We start from the raw sequence: 14,549 nt of genomic DNA on the forward strand, positions 1-14,549 counted from the left end.
AGCCGTAGGACACGATGGTGACTCCTACAGTGTATTTTTTTGTCTACAACTGAAGAAACAAGATGTGAACAGTGTATGCACTGGGTTACTCATAGGTAGGAGAAACTTCTCTTTGGTGAACTCTTATTTTAATTCTTTCATGTTTTTATCATTATGCTATAGTTACATATAACATTGAGGTTCATTTTGACATAATCATACATACATGGAATATAATTTGCTGTTTCAGTCCTTAGTGCTCCCTCCACTCCTCCCTCCCCCTATTCCCCTTCCTCTGCTCTAGCAGTTTTTCTTTCATTTATTATTAGTTTTTTTATTTTTTTAAAATTTAAAAAAAAAATTTTTATTGTTGGTTGTTCAAAACATTACATAGTTCTTGACATATCATATTTCACACTTTGATTCAAGTGGGTTATGAACTCCCATTTTTACCCCGTATACAGATTGCAGAATCACATCAGTTACACTTCCATTGATTTACATATTGCCATACTAGTGTCTGTTGTATTCTGCTGCCTTTCCTATCCTCTACTATCCCCCCTCCCCTCCCCTCCCCTCCCCTCCCCTCCCCTCCCCTCTTCTCTCTCTACCCCCTCTACTGTAATTCATTTCTCACCCTTGTATTATTTTTCCCTTTCCCCTCACTTCCTCTTGTATGTAATTTTGTATAACTCTGAGGGTCTCCTTCCATTTCCATGCAATTTCCATTCTCTCTCGCTTTCCCTCCCACCTCTCATCCCTGTTTAATGTTAATCTTCTTCTCATGCTCTTAGTCCCTACTCTGATCTTAGTTACTCTTCTTATATCAAAGAAGGCATTTGGCATTTGTTTTTTAGGGATTGGCTGGCTTCACTTAGCATAATCTGCTCTAATGCCATCCATTTCCCTTCAAATTCTATGATTTTGTCATTTTTTAATGCAGAGTAATACTCCATTGTGTATATATGCCACATTTTTTTTATCCATTCATCTATTGAAGGGCATCTAGGTTGGTTCCACAGTCTTGCTATTGTGAATTGTGCTGCTATGAACATCGATGTAGCAGTGTCCCTATAGCATGCTCTTTTTAGGTCTTTAGGGAATAGACCAAGAAGGGGAATAGCTGGGTCAAATGGTGGTTCCATTCCCAGCTTTCCAAGAAATCTCCATACTGCTTTCCAAATTGGTTGCACCAATTTGCAGTCCCACCAACAATGAACAAGTGTACCCTTTTCCCCACATCCTCGCCAGCACTTGTTGTTGTTGGACTTCATAGGGGCTGCCAATCTTACTGGAGTGAGATGGTATCTTAGGGTGGTTTTGATTTGCATTTCTCTGACTACTAGCGATGTTGAGCATTTTTTTCATGTACTTGTTGATTGATTGTATGTCCTCCTCTGAGAAGTGTCTGTTCAGGTCCTTGGCCCATTTGTTGATTGGGTTATTTGTTATCTTATGTCTAATTTTTTGAGTTCTTTGTATACTCTGGATATTAGGGCTCTATCTGAAATGTGAGGAGTAAAGATTTGTTCCCAGGATGTAGGCTCCCTATCTACCTCTCTTATTGTTTCTTTTGCTGAGAAAAAACTTTTTAGTTTGAGTAAGTCCCATTTGTTGATTATAACTCTTGTGCTATGTGTGTCCTATTGAGGAATTTGGAGCCCGACCCCACAGTATGTAGATCGTAGCCAACTTTTCTTCTATCAGACGCTGTGTCTCTGATTTGATATCAAGCTCCTTGATCCATTTTGAGTTAACTTTTGTGCATGGTGAGAGAAAGGGATTCAGTTTCATTTTGATGCATATGGATTTCCAGTTTTCCCAGCACCATTTGTTGAAGATGCTATCCTTCCTCCATTGCATGCTTTTAGCCCCTTTATCAAATATAAGATAGTTGTAGTTTTGTGGATTGGTTTCTGTGTCCTCTATTCTGTACCATTGGTCCACCCGCCTGTTTTGGTACCAGTACCATGCTGTTTTTGTTACTATTGCTCTGTAGTATAGTTTGAAGTCTGGTATCGCTATACCGCCTGATTCACACTTCCTGCTTAGCATTGTTTTTGCTATTCTGGATCTTTTATTTTTCCATATGAATTTCATGATTGCTTTCTCTATTTCTACCAGAAATGCCATTGGGATTTTGATTGGCATTGCATTAAACCTATAGAGAACTTTTGGTAATATCGCCATTTTGATGATGTTAGTTCTGCCTATCCATGAACAGGGTATATTTTTCCATCTTCTAAGATCTTCTTCAATTTCTCTCTTTAGGGTCCTGTAGTTTTCATTGTATAAGTCTTTTACCTCTTTTGTTAGGTTGATTCCCAAGTATTTTATTTTTTTTGAGGATATTGTGAATGGAGTGTTTTTCCTCATTTCCATTTCAGAGGATTTGTCGCTGATATACAGGAATGCCTTTGATTTATGCATGTTGATTTTATATCCTGCCACTTTGCTAAATTCATTTATTAGCTCTAATAGTTTCTTTGTAGACCCTTTTGGGTCTGCTAGGTATAGAATCATGTCATCTGCAAATAGTGATAATTTAAGTTCTTCTTTTCCTATTTTTATGCCTTTAATTTCTTTCGTCTGTCTAATTGCTCTGGCCAGTGTTTCGAGAACTATGTTGAACAGAAGTGGTGATAGAGGGCATCCCTGTCTTGTTCCAGATTTTAGAGGGAATGCCTTCAATTTTCCTCCATTCAGAATGATGCTAGCCTGAGGCTTAGCATAGATTGCTTTTACAATGTTGAGGTATGTTCCTGTTATCCCTAGTTTTTCTAGAGTTTTGAACATAAAGGCATGCTGTACTTTGTCATATGCTTTTTCTGCATCTATCGAGATGATCATATGGTTCTTAATTTTAAGTCTATTGATGTGGTGAATAACATTTATTGATTTCTGTATATTGAACCAGCCTTGCTTCCCAGGGATGAATCCTACTTGATCATGGTGCACAATTTTTTTGATATGTTTTTGAATCCGATTCGCCAGAATTTTATTGAGAATTTTTGCATCTAGGTTCATTAGAGATATTGGTCTGTAGTTTTCTTTCTTTGAAGTGTCTTTGTCTGGTTTAGGAATCAGGGTGATGTTGGCCTCGTAGAATGAATTTGGAAGTTCTCCCTCTTTTTCTATTTCCTGAAATAGCTTGAAAATTATTGGTATTAGTTCCTCTTTAAAGGTTTTGTAAAACTCCGCTGTATACCCATCCGGTACTGGGCTTTTCTTAGTTGGTAGTCTTTTGATGGTTTCTTCTATTTCCTCAATTGATATTGGTCTGTTTAGGTTGTCTATATTCTCCTGACTCAATCTGGGCAGATCATATGACTTAAGAAATTTATTGATGCCTTCACTATCTTCTATTTTATTGGAGTATAAGGATTCAAAATAATTTCTGATTATCTTCTGTATTTCTGAAGTGTCTGTTGTGATGTTGCCTTTTTCATCCCGTATGCTAGTAATTTGAGTTCTCTCTCTTCTCTTCGTTAGCATGGCTAAGGGTCTGTCGATTTTATTTATTTTTTCAAAGAACCAACTTTTAGTTTTGTCAATTTTTTCAATTGTTTCTTTTGTTTCAATTTCATTGAAATCAGCTCTGATTTTACTTATTTCTTGCCTTCTACTTCTTTTGCTGTTGTTTTGCTCTTCTTTTTCTAGGATTTTGAGATGAAGTATGAGATCATTTATTTGTTGGTTTTTTCTTTTTTTAAGGAATGAACTCCAAGCAATGAATTTTCCTCTTAGAACTGCTTTCAATGTGTCCCATAGATTCCGATATGTTGTATCTGTGTTTTCATTTATCTCTAAGAATTTTTTAATTTCTTCCTTGATGTCTTCTATAACCCATTGATCATTCAGTAACCTATTGTTCATTCTCCAAGTGATGCATGATTTTTCCTTCCTTCTATTATCGTTGATTTTCAGTTTCATTCCATTATGATCAGATAAGACGCATGGTATTATCTCTACTCCTTTATATGGTCTAAGAGTTGCCCTGTGACATAATATATGATCTATTTTTGAGAAGGATCCATGTGCTGCTGAGAAAAAAGTGTAACTGCTTGATGTTGGGTGGTATATTCTATATATGTCAATTAAGTCTAGGTTGTTAATTGTGTTATTGAATTCTATAGTTTCCTTATTCAGCTTTTGTTTGAAAGATCTGTCCAGTGGTGAGAGAGGTGTGTTGAAGTCTCCCATGATTATTATATGGTGGTCTATTAGACTCTTGAACTTGAGAAGAGTTTGCTTGATGAACATAGCTGCACCATTGTTTGGGGCATATATATTTATGACTGTTATGTCTTGTTGGTGTATGGTTCCCTTGAGCAGTATGTAGTGTCCCTCTTTATCCCTTTTGATTAACTTTGGCTTGAAATCTATTTTATTTGATATGAGTATGGACACTCCTGCTTGTTTCCGAAGTCCATATGAGTGATATGATTTTTCCCAACCTTTCACCTTCAGTCTATGTATATCTTTTCCTATCAAATGCGTCTCCTGTAGGCAGCATATTGTTGGGTCTTGTTTTGTGATACATTCTACTAGCCTGTGTCTCTTAATTGGTGAGTTTAAGCCATTAACATTTAGGGTTATTATTGAGATATGGGTTATCCTTCCAGCCATATTTGTTTATTTATGTTACTAAACATGGTTTGTTTTCCTCTTTGATTATTTCCCCCCCTTTACTGTCCTACCTCCCACTGTTGGTTTTCATTGTTATTTACCATTTCCTCTTCCTGAAATGTTTTGCCAAGGATGTTTTGAAGAGATGGTTTTCTAGCTGCAAATTCTTTTAACTTTTGTTTATCGTGGAAGGTTTTAATTTCATCTTCCATCCTGAAGCTTAATTTCGCTGGATACACGATTCTTGGTTGGAACCCATTTTCTTTCAGTGTTTGAAATATGTTATTCCGGGATCTTCTAGCTTTCAGAGTCTGTGTTGAAAGATCAGCTGTTATCCTGATTGGTTTACCCCTAAATGTGATCTGCTTCCTTTCTCTTGTAGCTTTTAAAATTCTCTCCTTATTCTGTATGCTGGGCATCTTCATTATAATGTGTCTAGGTGTGGATCTCTTATGATTTTGCACATTTGGCATCCTGTAGGCTTCTAGGATTTGGGATTCTGTCTCATTCTTCGAGTCTGGGAAGTTTTCTCGTATTATTTCATTGAATAGATTGCTCATTCCTTTGGTTTGGACCTCTATACCTTCCTGTATCCCAATGACTCTTTTTTTTTATTGATTGTTCAAAACATTACAGAGCTCATGATATATCATCTTTCATACATTAGACTCAATTGGGTTTTGAACTCCCATTTTTACCCCAAATACAGATTGCAGAATCACAACTGTTACACACTCACATTATTACATAATGGCATATTAGTGACTGTTGTATTCTGCTACCTTTCCTATCCCCTACTATCTCCCCTCCCCTCCCCTCCCATCTTCCCTCTCTATCTCCTCTGCTGTTGTTCAATTCTCTCCCCTTTTCCCCCTCCCCTTGCCCCTCATAACCTCTTATAATTTTGTGTATCATTGAAGGTCTCCTACCATTTCCATATGCTTTCCCTTCTCTCTCCCTTTCTCTCCCCCCAATCGTCTTTGTTTACTGTTAGTCTTTTCCTCATGCTCTTCCTTCCTGTTCTGTTCTTAGTTGCTCTCTTTATATCAAAACAGACATTTGGCATTTGTTTTTTAGGGCTTGGCTAGCTTCACTTAGCATAATCTGCTCTAATGCCATCCATTTCCCTGCAAATTCTATGATTTTGTCATTTCTTAGTGCTGCAAAATACTCCATTGTGTATAGATGCCACATTTTTTTTATCCATTCATCTATTGAAGGGCATCTAGGATAGTTCCACAGTCTTGCTATTGTGAATTGTGTCGCTATAATCATTAATGTGGCCGTATCCCTATAGTGAGCTCTTTTAAGGTCCTCAGGGAATAGTCCGAGAAGGGCCATAGCTCGGTCAAATGGTGGATCCATTCCCAGCTTTCCCAGGAATCTCCATACTGCTTTCCAAATTGACCTCACCATTTTGCAGTCCCACCAGCATTGTACAAGTGTACCCTTTTCCCCACATCCCCGCCAACACTTATTGTTGTTTGACTTCATAATGGCTGCCAATCTTACTGGAGTGGGATGGTATCTTAGGGTGGTTTTGATTTGCATTTCTCTGATTGCTAGAGATGGTGAGCATTTTTTCATGTACTTGTTGATTGATTGTATGTCCTCCTCTGAGAAGTGTCTGTTCAGGTCCTTGGCCCATTTGTTGATTGGGTTATTTGCTATCTTATTGTTTAATTTTTTGAGTTCTTTGTACATTCTGGACATTAGGGCTCTATCTGAGGTGTGAGGGGTAAAAATTTGTTCCCAGGATGTAGGCTCCCTATTTACCTCTTTTATTGTTTCCCTTGCTGAGAAAAAACTTTTTAGTTTAATAAGTCCCATTTGTTGATTCTAGTTATTAACTCTTGGGCTATGGGAGTCCTATTAAGGAATTTGGAGTCCGACCCCACAGTATGTAGATCGTAGCCAACTTTTTCTTCTATCAGACGCTGTGTCTCTGATTTGATATCAAGCTCCTTGATCCATTTTGAGTTAACTTTTGTGGATGGCGAGAGAAAGGGATTCAATTTCATTTTGTTGCATATGGATTTCCAATTTTCCCAGCACCATTTGTTGAAGATGCTATCCTTCCTCCATTGCATGTTTTTAGCCCCTTTATCAAATATAAGATAGTTGTAGCTTTGTGGATTAGTCTCTGTGTCTTCTATTCTGTACCATTGGTCCACCTGCTTGTTTTGGTACCAGTACCATGCTGTTTTTGTTACTATTGCTTTGTAGTACAGTTTGAACTCTGGTATCGCTATACCTCCAGATTCACATTTCCTTCTTAGAATTGCTTTTGCTATTCTGGGTCTTTTGTTTTTCCATATGAATTTTATGATTGCTTTATCTATTTCTACAAGAAATGCCATTGGGATTTTGATTGGCATTGCATTAAACCTGTAGAGAACTTTTGGTAATATCACCCTTTTGATGATGTTAGTTCTGCCTATCCATGAACAGGGTACATTTTTCCATCTTCTGAGATCTTCTTCTATCTCTCTCTTTAGGGTTCTGTAGTTTTCATTGTATAAATCGTTCACCTCTTTTGTTAGGTTGATTCCCAAGTATCTTATTTTCTTTGAGGATATTGTGAATGGAGTGGTTTTCCTTATTTCCATTTCAGAGGTTTTGTTGCTGATATACAGGAATGCCTTTGATTTATGCGTGTTGATTTTATAACCTGCCACTTTGCTGAATTCATTTATTAACTCTAGCAGCTTCTTTGTAGACCCTTTTGGGTCTGTTAAGTATATTATCATGTCATCCGCAAAGAGCGATAATTTAATTTCTTCTTTTCCTATTTTTATGCCTTTAATTTCTTTTGTCTGTCTAATTGCTCTGGCTAGTACTTTGAGAACTAAATTGAATAGAAGTGGTGATAGAGGGCATCCCTGTCTTGTTCCAGATTTTAGAGGGAATGCCTTCAGTTTTTCTCCGTTTAGGATGATGCTAGCCTGAGGTTTAGCATATATAGCTTTTACAATGTTGAAGTAAGTTCCTGTTATCCCTAGTTTTTCTAGTGTTTTGAACATAAAGTGATGCTGTACTTTGTCAAATGCTTTTTCTGCATCTATCGAGATGATCATATGGTTCTTGTCTTTAAGTCTATTGATGTGGTGAATAGCATTTATTGATTTCCGTATATTGAACCAGCCTTGCATCCTAGGGATGAATCCTACTTGATCATGGTACACAAGTTTTTTGATATGTTTTTGTATTCGATTCGCCAGAATTTTATTGAGAATTTTTGCATCCAAGTTCATTAGAGATATTGGTCTGTAGTTTTCTTTCTTTGAAGTGTCTTTGTCTGGTCGGTAGTCGGCGGGCGGGCGTTCTCCTACCGCCCAGTTACGCGGGCAGTGGGCGAACTGTCGCTGGCGGGCCTGCGGTTTCCAGCCGCCCAGTCGCGAGGGCCTGGCCTCTAGTCCCCTAGTTTCTCCTGCTAGTCTTGGTTTCTCCTGCTAGACCAGATTTCCCCTGAGTGATGGCTCTCGGCAGTTCAAACTGTACTCTGGACCTGCCGTTTGTTGGGTGTGGAGGGTGTCTATTGGGGACCCCGGCACTCTATTGTTTTGTTTCTGTTGTGGGGCATAGAACTGTACCGCTTCCTTCCCCCTCTAAAAACCCCCACTCAGCCCGGGGGTCAGTGCGGGCTCATCCGGCAGGATTCCACAGAATTGCAGCCAGTTTTCTCCCTGCTTGCTAATTAATCACTTCTCTGCGGCGCCCCGCCTTCTGTAGCCGCGGGGAAGGCCGGGCGAATCAGTCAGCCCGGATCCCCGGGGTCGCACAATTGGCTATTGGGATCCCTGGCACTCTATCGTTTTGATTTTTTCTGCTTGCCCCTCCCCCAGCGCTGGCTAGACAGTTTTCGTTTTGGCTGTTGATGGGAGGGGGAGTTGAAGGTCAGGTGTCTCTAGTTTTCCCCTAGTCTTTATGTGGGCTCACTCTGATACTCCCTCCCCCGGAAAGCCTAGGAGAGGTTTAATGCGGATTCCCCGATGTATGGGGGATGGGCTGAGTGACACAGACCTGTTTTATTGTTGCAGTCTGTCGGAGAGTGGTGGTGGATACTTCAGCTCTCCAAGATGGTGGCCGCTGATTGCCTTGGTGAAGTTTCCATTGTGGGGGACGGGACTGTATCGCTTCCTTCCCCGTCTGAAATCCCGTACTCAGCCTGGGGGTCAGTGCGGGCTTGGCCGGCGGGGTTTCACTGAATGGCAGCCACTTTCCTCCCTGCTTTCTAATTATTCGCTTCTCTGTGGCGTCCCGCCTTCTGTAGCCGTGGGCCAGGCCACGGGGATCAGTCAGCCCAGATCTCCGGGGTTGCACAATTGCCTATCATCCCAATGACTCTTAAGTTTGGTCTCTTTATGTTATCCTATATTTCTTGGATGTTCTGCTCATGGTTTCTTAACAGTCTTCCTGAGCTGTCTATGTTCTTTACAAGTTGAAATACTTTGTCTTCATTGTCTGATGTTCTATCTTCTAAGTGATCTATTCTGCTGGTAGTATTCTCAATTGAGTTTTTAAGTTGGTTTATTGCTTCCTGCATTTCTAGGATTTCTGTTTGTTTGTTTTTTATTACCTCTATCTCCCTGTATAGTTGATCTTTTACTTCCTGGATTTGTTTATGTAGTTCTTTGTCAAAGTGATCTTTCATTGTCTGATTTTGCTGTCTAATGTCTTCCTTGAGACTCCAGATCATCTGAAGCGTGTATATCCTGAATTCTTTATCTGACATTCCATTTGCTGCAGCTATTACCTCTTCTAAAGTTGAGTTGACCTGCATTGCTTGTGGTCCTTTCTTTCCTTGTCGTTTCATACTGCTCGCGTTTCTTTCTGCTTGGTGAAACTGTTGTGTTTTTGAAATTTTCCCCCTATATATTTATATTGCTCTTGTATAGTTGACAAGTCTCCCTTGCAGGGCGGGCAGTGGCTGTGCTCCTTCTCCAATTGGGGTGATCTGTCTACCACGCTGGCGGGCTGCTGGGTCTGTTCTGCTGGTCGGTCGCAGGTCTGCCTACCTTGCAGGCGCGGGCTGTGGCTCTGCTTTGCCCTTACTCCAATTGGGGTGACGTGACTACCATGCCGGCGGGCTGCTGGGCTTGTTCAGGGTGTGGGCGGCGGCTCTGCTCTGCCCGTACTCCAATGGGGTGACATGACTACCACGCTGGTGGGCCTCTGGGCCTGTCCTGGGCGCGGGTGGTGGCTCTGCTCTGCCCCTACTCCAATTGGGGTGACGTGTCTACCATGCCAGCAGGCCGCTGGGCCTGTTCCTCTGGTTGGTCGCAGGTCTGCCTACCTTGTGGGCACGGGTGGCAGCTCTGCTCTGCCCCTAGTCCAAATGGGGTGATGTGTCTGCCGCGCCAGCAGGCCGCTGGGCCTGTTCCGGGCGCGAGTGAAGGCTCTGCTGTGCCCCTACTCCAATTGGGGTGACGTGTCTACCACGCCTGCGGACCGCTGGGCCTGTTCTGCGGGTCGGTCGCAGGTCTGCCTACCTTGTGGGCGCGGGTGGCGGCTCTGCTCTTCCCCTACTCCAATTGGGGTGACGTGACTACCACGCCCACGGGTCGTTGGGCCTGTTCCGGATGCGGGCGGTGGCTCTGCTCTGCCCCTACTCCAATTGGTGTGACGTCTTATTATTAGTTTTTTAAAAATTGGTGCTTTATAGATATTCATAAAAGTGAAATTTATTGTGATACATTCACATATGTGCATAATATAATTTTGGTCAATTTCATCCCACAATCCCTCTTTTTCTTGCCTTCCTCCCTCCTACTCCAGTTAGAATGGCAATCATCAAGAATATAAAAATAATAAATGCTGATGAGGATGTCGGGGAAAGGTACATTGATATGTTATTGGTAGGGCTGCAAATTAGTACAAACACTTTGGAAAGCTGTATGGAGATTCCTCAAAAGACTAGAAATATGGACCATATGGACCAGACATCCTACTCCTTAATGTTTATTAACAAATGAACATACTACAGTGATACAAGTGTATCAAAGTTTATAGCAGCTCAATTCACAATAACAAAGTTATGGAGCCAGTACAGGTGCCCATCAATAGATGAGAGTAAACAAAAAGTGGCACATATACACAAAGAAGTTTCACTCAGCTATAAAGAATGAAATTATGGCACTTGCTGGTAAATGGATGGTACTGGAGACCATCATGCTAAGTGAAATAAGAGACCAAGAAAGTAAAGGGCTGAATGTTTTCTCTCATAAGTGGAAACTGAATCAAAGTAAGAAAAAAAAAGTGGGAGCGGATTTGGATTCTCTCTGATGTGCAGATACTAACACATAATAAATGGGAGAGGGAAGAATAGAAATTCATTAGATTAGACAAAGAGGGATGAAGAAAAGAGGGACAATGGGAATAGGAAAGACCTTAGAATGAATCCGACTTAACTCTCCTGTGCTCATATATGAATACATGACCAGTGAAACTCCACATCATGTTCAAACACAAGAATGGAAAGTTATACGCCATGCATGTGTAATATGTCAAAATACACTGTCATGTGTATCTAAAAAGAACAAATGAAAAAAGAAAAAAATAGAAGGAAGATTAGTGGAGCAGAGGAAGGGAATTGCAAGGGAAAGAGGAGGGACCAAAAAAGGGGAGAATTGCAGAATAAAATAGATGAAATTATGCCGGATACATATATGAACATACCACAGTGAATTCTACCTTTACGCATATCTATAAAGCACCAATTAAGAAAAACAATAACTAGGGGCCGGGGAAATGGCTCAAGTACTAGCGTGCTCACCTGGCATGCGTGAGGTACTGGGTTCGATCCTCAGCACCACATAAAATAAAATAAAGATATTGTGTCCACCTAAAGCTAAAAAATAAATATTAAAAAAAGAAAAACAATAACTAAATAGAAGTAAGACCTGTAAACTAGAGGAAAAGGATCAAGGGGAGGGAGGAGAGGAGGGAAAAAGAAAGTACTTGGGACTGAAATGGAGTAAATCATATTCCATGCATGCACGATTATGTCAAAATGAATCTATTATGTACACCTAGAATGCATTTAAGAAAAGATAAGAGAACTTTTTTTTTTCTGGTAAAGTGAATTAGCAGACATAGATGACCTCTGTTTTTCCTCCCACCTGAACACTTAAAAGTCCTCCTGACCTTTGTTTCAGTGAACTCAAGTACAGACTGAATTACGGCCTCTCCCTGTATTGTGGGGGCCTTGAATAAAGTCTTCCTTACTGTTTAAATTTGTCTGGTATAACTTTTTGCCTTTCCATCCTGTAGGGATTTTGAGGTTCTTTTTCGCCAAACTGTAGCCCTGTCCTTGAACAGTTAGTTCTATTCCCAATCTGGCCAAATCGGGCATTTCTCACTGGTTAAACCTCATTGTGATGCTAAGTATCTGTCCTGCCTTGAATTTGAGTTCTTCAAAAGTTGTAATAGAGGAGTCCAATTAGGAAGGTGTTTTGAAGAGCTTTGGCTTCGACTCTGGGGAACTGCCCTCTACTGATGAGTAGTACAGCATTTTCCCAAGCCAAACAATCTCCACAAAGCCCCCTTCATGTCCTTATTCCTCAGGCTGTAGATAAAAGGATTCAGCATAGGGGTGACCATTGTATACACAATTGAAGCCACCATTCCAGTATCTGCTGAGTAGGAGGATGAGGGCTGGAAATACACCAGGAAGACAGTTCCATAGAAGAGAGTGACCACTGTCAGGTGAGAGCCACAGGTGGAGAAGACTTTGTGTTTCCCCCCAGCAGAGGGGATCCTGAGGATGGTGTGAATGATGTGGGTGTAAGAGACCAGGACACAGGTGAGAGGGACCACGCCTGAGAGGGCAGCTTCAGCGAACATCGTGATCTGAAAGGATCGGGTGTCCGAACAGGCAAGCTTGAGGAGTGGGAGAAGGTCACAGAAGAAGTGTGGGATGGAGCGGGAGGCACAGAAGGAGAGCTGAGCCATCTGGAGAGTGAGGGAAAGGGCCAGGAGGTTGGAGCAGAGCCAGGACGTGGCCACCAGCAGCAGGCATCGCTGGGGACGCATGACAGTGGTGTAGTGCAGAGGCAGGCAGATGGCCACGTAGCGGTCATAGGCCATGACGGCCAGCAGGAAGTCATCCAGCAGGGCCAGTGCCATGAAGTAGTACATCTGCAGGAGGCACCCAGTGTGGGAGATGGTGTGCTGCTGCGTGTGGATGTTCACCAGCACCTTGGGGACGATGGTGCAGGTGAAGCAGGTATCGAAGAAGGACAGGTTGGCCAGGAAGAAGTACATGGGTGTGTGGAGGTGCGGGTCAGAGCCAATGGCCAGGATGATGAGCAGGTTGCCCAGCAGAGTGACCAGGTACATGCCCAGGAAGAGCCCAAACAGGAGAGGTTGCTGCTCTGGGTGCTCAGAGAAGCCCAGGAGCAGGAAGTCAGAGATAATGGTCTGGTTTCTAATTTCCTTCTAAGGAAGAGAAATAAATATAGAATTATGGTTAAGTGAGCTAGACTGAAAATTTCAGAGTCTGATGACTTTGCTATGTGTTTCTAACATCGGGTAAACAATTCCAGGGATCCTGTGTATGTGTGTGTGTGTGTGTGCATGTGTATGTTCCTGTATATATGTTGAGGGAGACAGAAAAAAGAATAAAGCCTTCAGAGAGGAGCCAGCTGAGACTTAGGGGTCTCTGGGTTTGTTGGGAGAGCTCTGATCCCCTTTGCCTCTGACCACCATTGCAGTGAATTAATGTGGATGCAAGAAGTTTGGGAACCAAAAAGCACTTCGTCAGTAGGGATACATCATTTTAATTTTCATTAACTCTACACATACCAACATCTCTTGTTTCAGAATCAGGGGTTTGGCTTCCTGGAGATGAAATAGGATTTTTTCTCTATTCCCTAGGCTCAGTCTGTCCTTACTCAAATTATAACCTCTCTGAATTGCTGTTTCCTAGTTTGTACCATGTGTAACTTCTTCATAGAGTATGGAAGTTGTTGAGATAATACATGTGGGAAGCAGGTCTTCGTGGAGGGCAGTGGTAACTGTTATTCTTCAGTAGTTGATGGGTTGACTCTGGAACAAAAAGTAACGGGAAGCATCAGCTGACCTGCTTTCTGATTCTGTTTTTCACGTGCCTTTTGAATTTTGGGAACTATTTACTCCATTCAAGCCTAGCTTTTTTTTTTTTAACCTATAAGATGTAGATAACAATCCTACCTGATAGGTGTGTTGGGACCAAATGCTGAAGTCATCTGAACTCTCTTCATGAACCATGATATGTAATCAAAACCAAAAATTCCAGCTTTCCTGCTTCACAGTGCAGAGTAAAAAATACAATGAATATTCAGTAGCAGCATGTCACATTTGTTTATTGTATTGATTAAAATACAATATCCCCTTTGGAGTCTGATAGAATATCCCTACTCTCTGTGGTTTTGAGAAAGTCATGTAACTTCTATCAATTTAATTTCCCACACTTGTTTAAGTGGGATAAGAGTAGAGTTGTAGATTGGCCTTATGATGATGTTATATATCCATCCACCCAGATTGTTGATGACTGGTTGAGTCTTGTGAAAATTAAGTTTTGTGAAGAACCTGGTTGTTGTACTGCTATCCATTGTGTTGCAGACCTTGGGAGAGCTCTAGCGCTTGTTGTCTAGCATTAATTAAAGGTTGGAATGAAATATGAAGATGCAGCACAATTCATAAGACAAAAGCAGCATGGAAATCTTAGCAGTAAGCAACTCTTATAGCTGGAGAAATACAGTCCTAAAATGTGGCTGTGCTTTAAAGATTCCAGAGGTCATAGAAACAGCTGTTGCATTCAGTAAAACCCATACATCATCAAAAGCCAATTGAGAACATGGGTAGTGTCAGAAGTTGCTTCACTTACTATTGTGGTAATGTCATACATCTTTTTTTTTTTTTACCTTCATAGCTGTTCTTTTATTTATTTATTTTTTATT

General features: G+C 41.1%; 1 protein-coding gene across 1 annotated transcript; it reads right to left on the minus strand.

Moving 5' to 3' along the window:
• Positions 1-12,099: 12,099 nt before the first annotated feature.
• Positions 12,100-13,035, minus strand: LOC308635302 (olfactory receptor 1N1-like; the record flags this gene model as incomplete). Its single annotated transcript, XM_081269657.1, has 1 exon — positions 12,100-13,035. The coding sequence occupies exon 1, from the start codon at positions 12,946-12,948 to the stop codon at positions 12,100-12,102; it is 849 nt and encodes a 282-aa protein (XP_081125783.1). The 5' UTR covers positions 12,949-13,035.
• Between the last annotated feature and the right edge of the window lie 1,514 nt (positions 13,036-14,549).

This window comes from Spermophilus citellus (assembly GCF_964194105.1).
Source record: "Spermophilus citellus genome assembly, chromosome: 2".
NCBI lineage: Eukaryota > Metazoa > Chordata > Mammalia > Rodentia > Sciuridae > Spermophilus > Spermophilus citellus.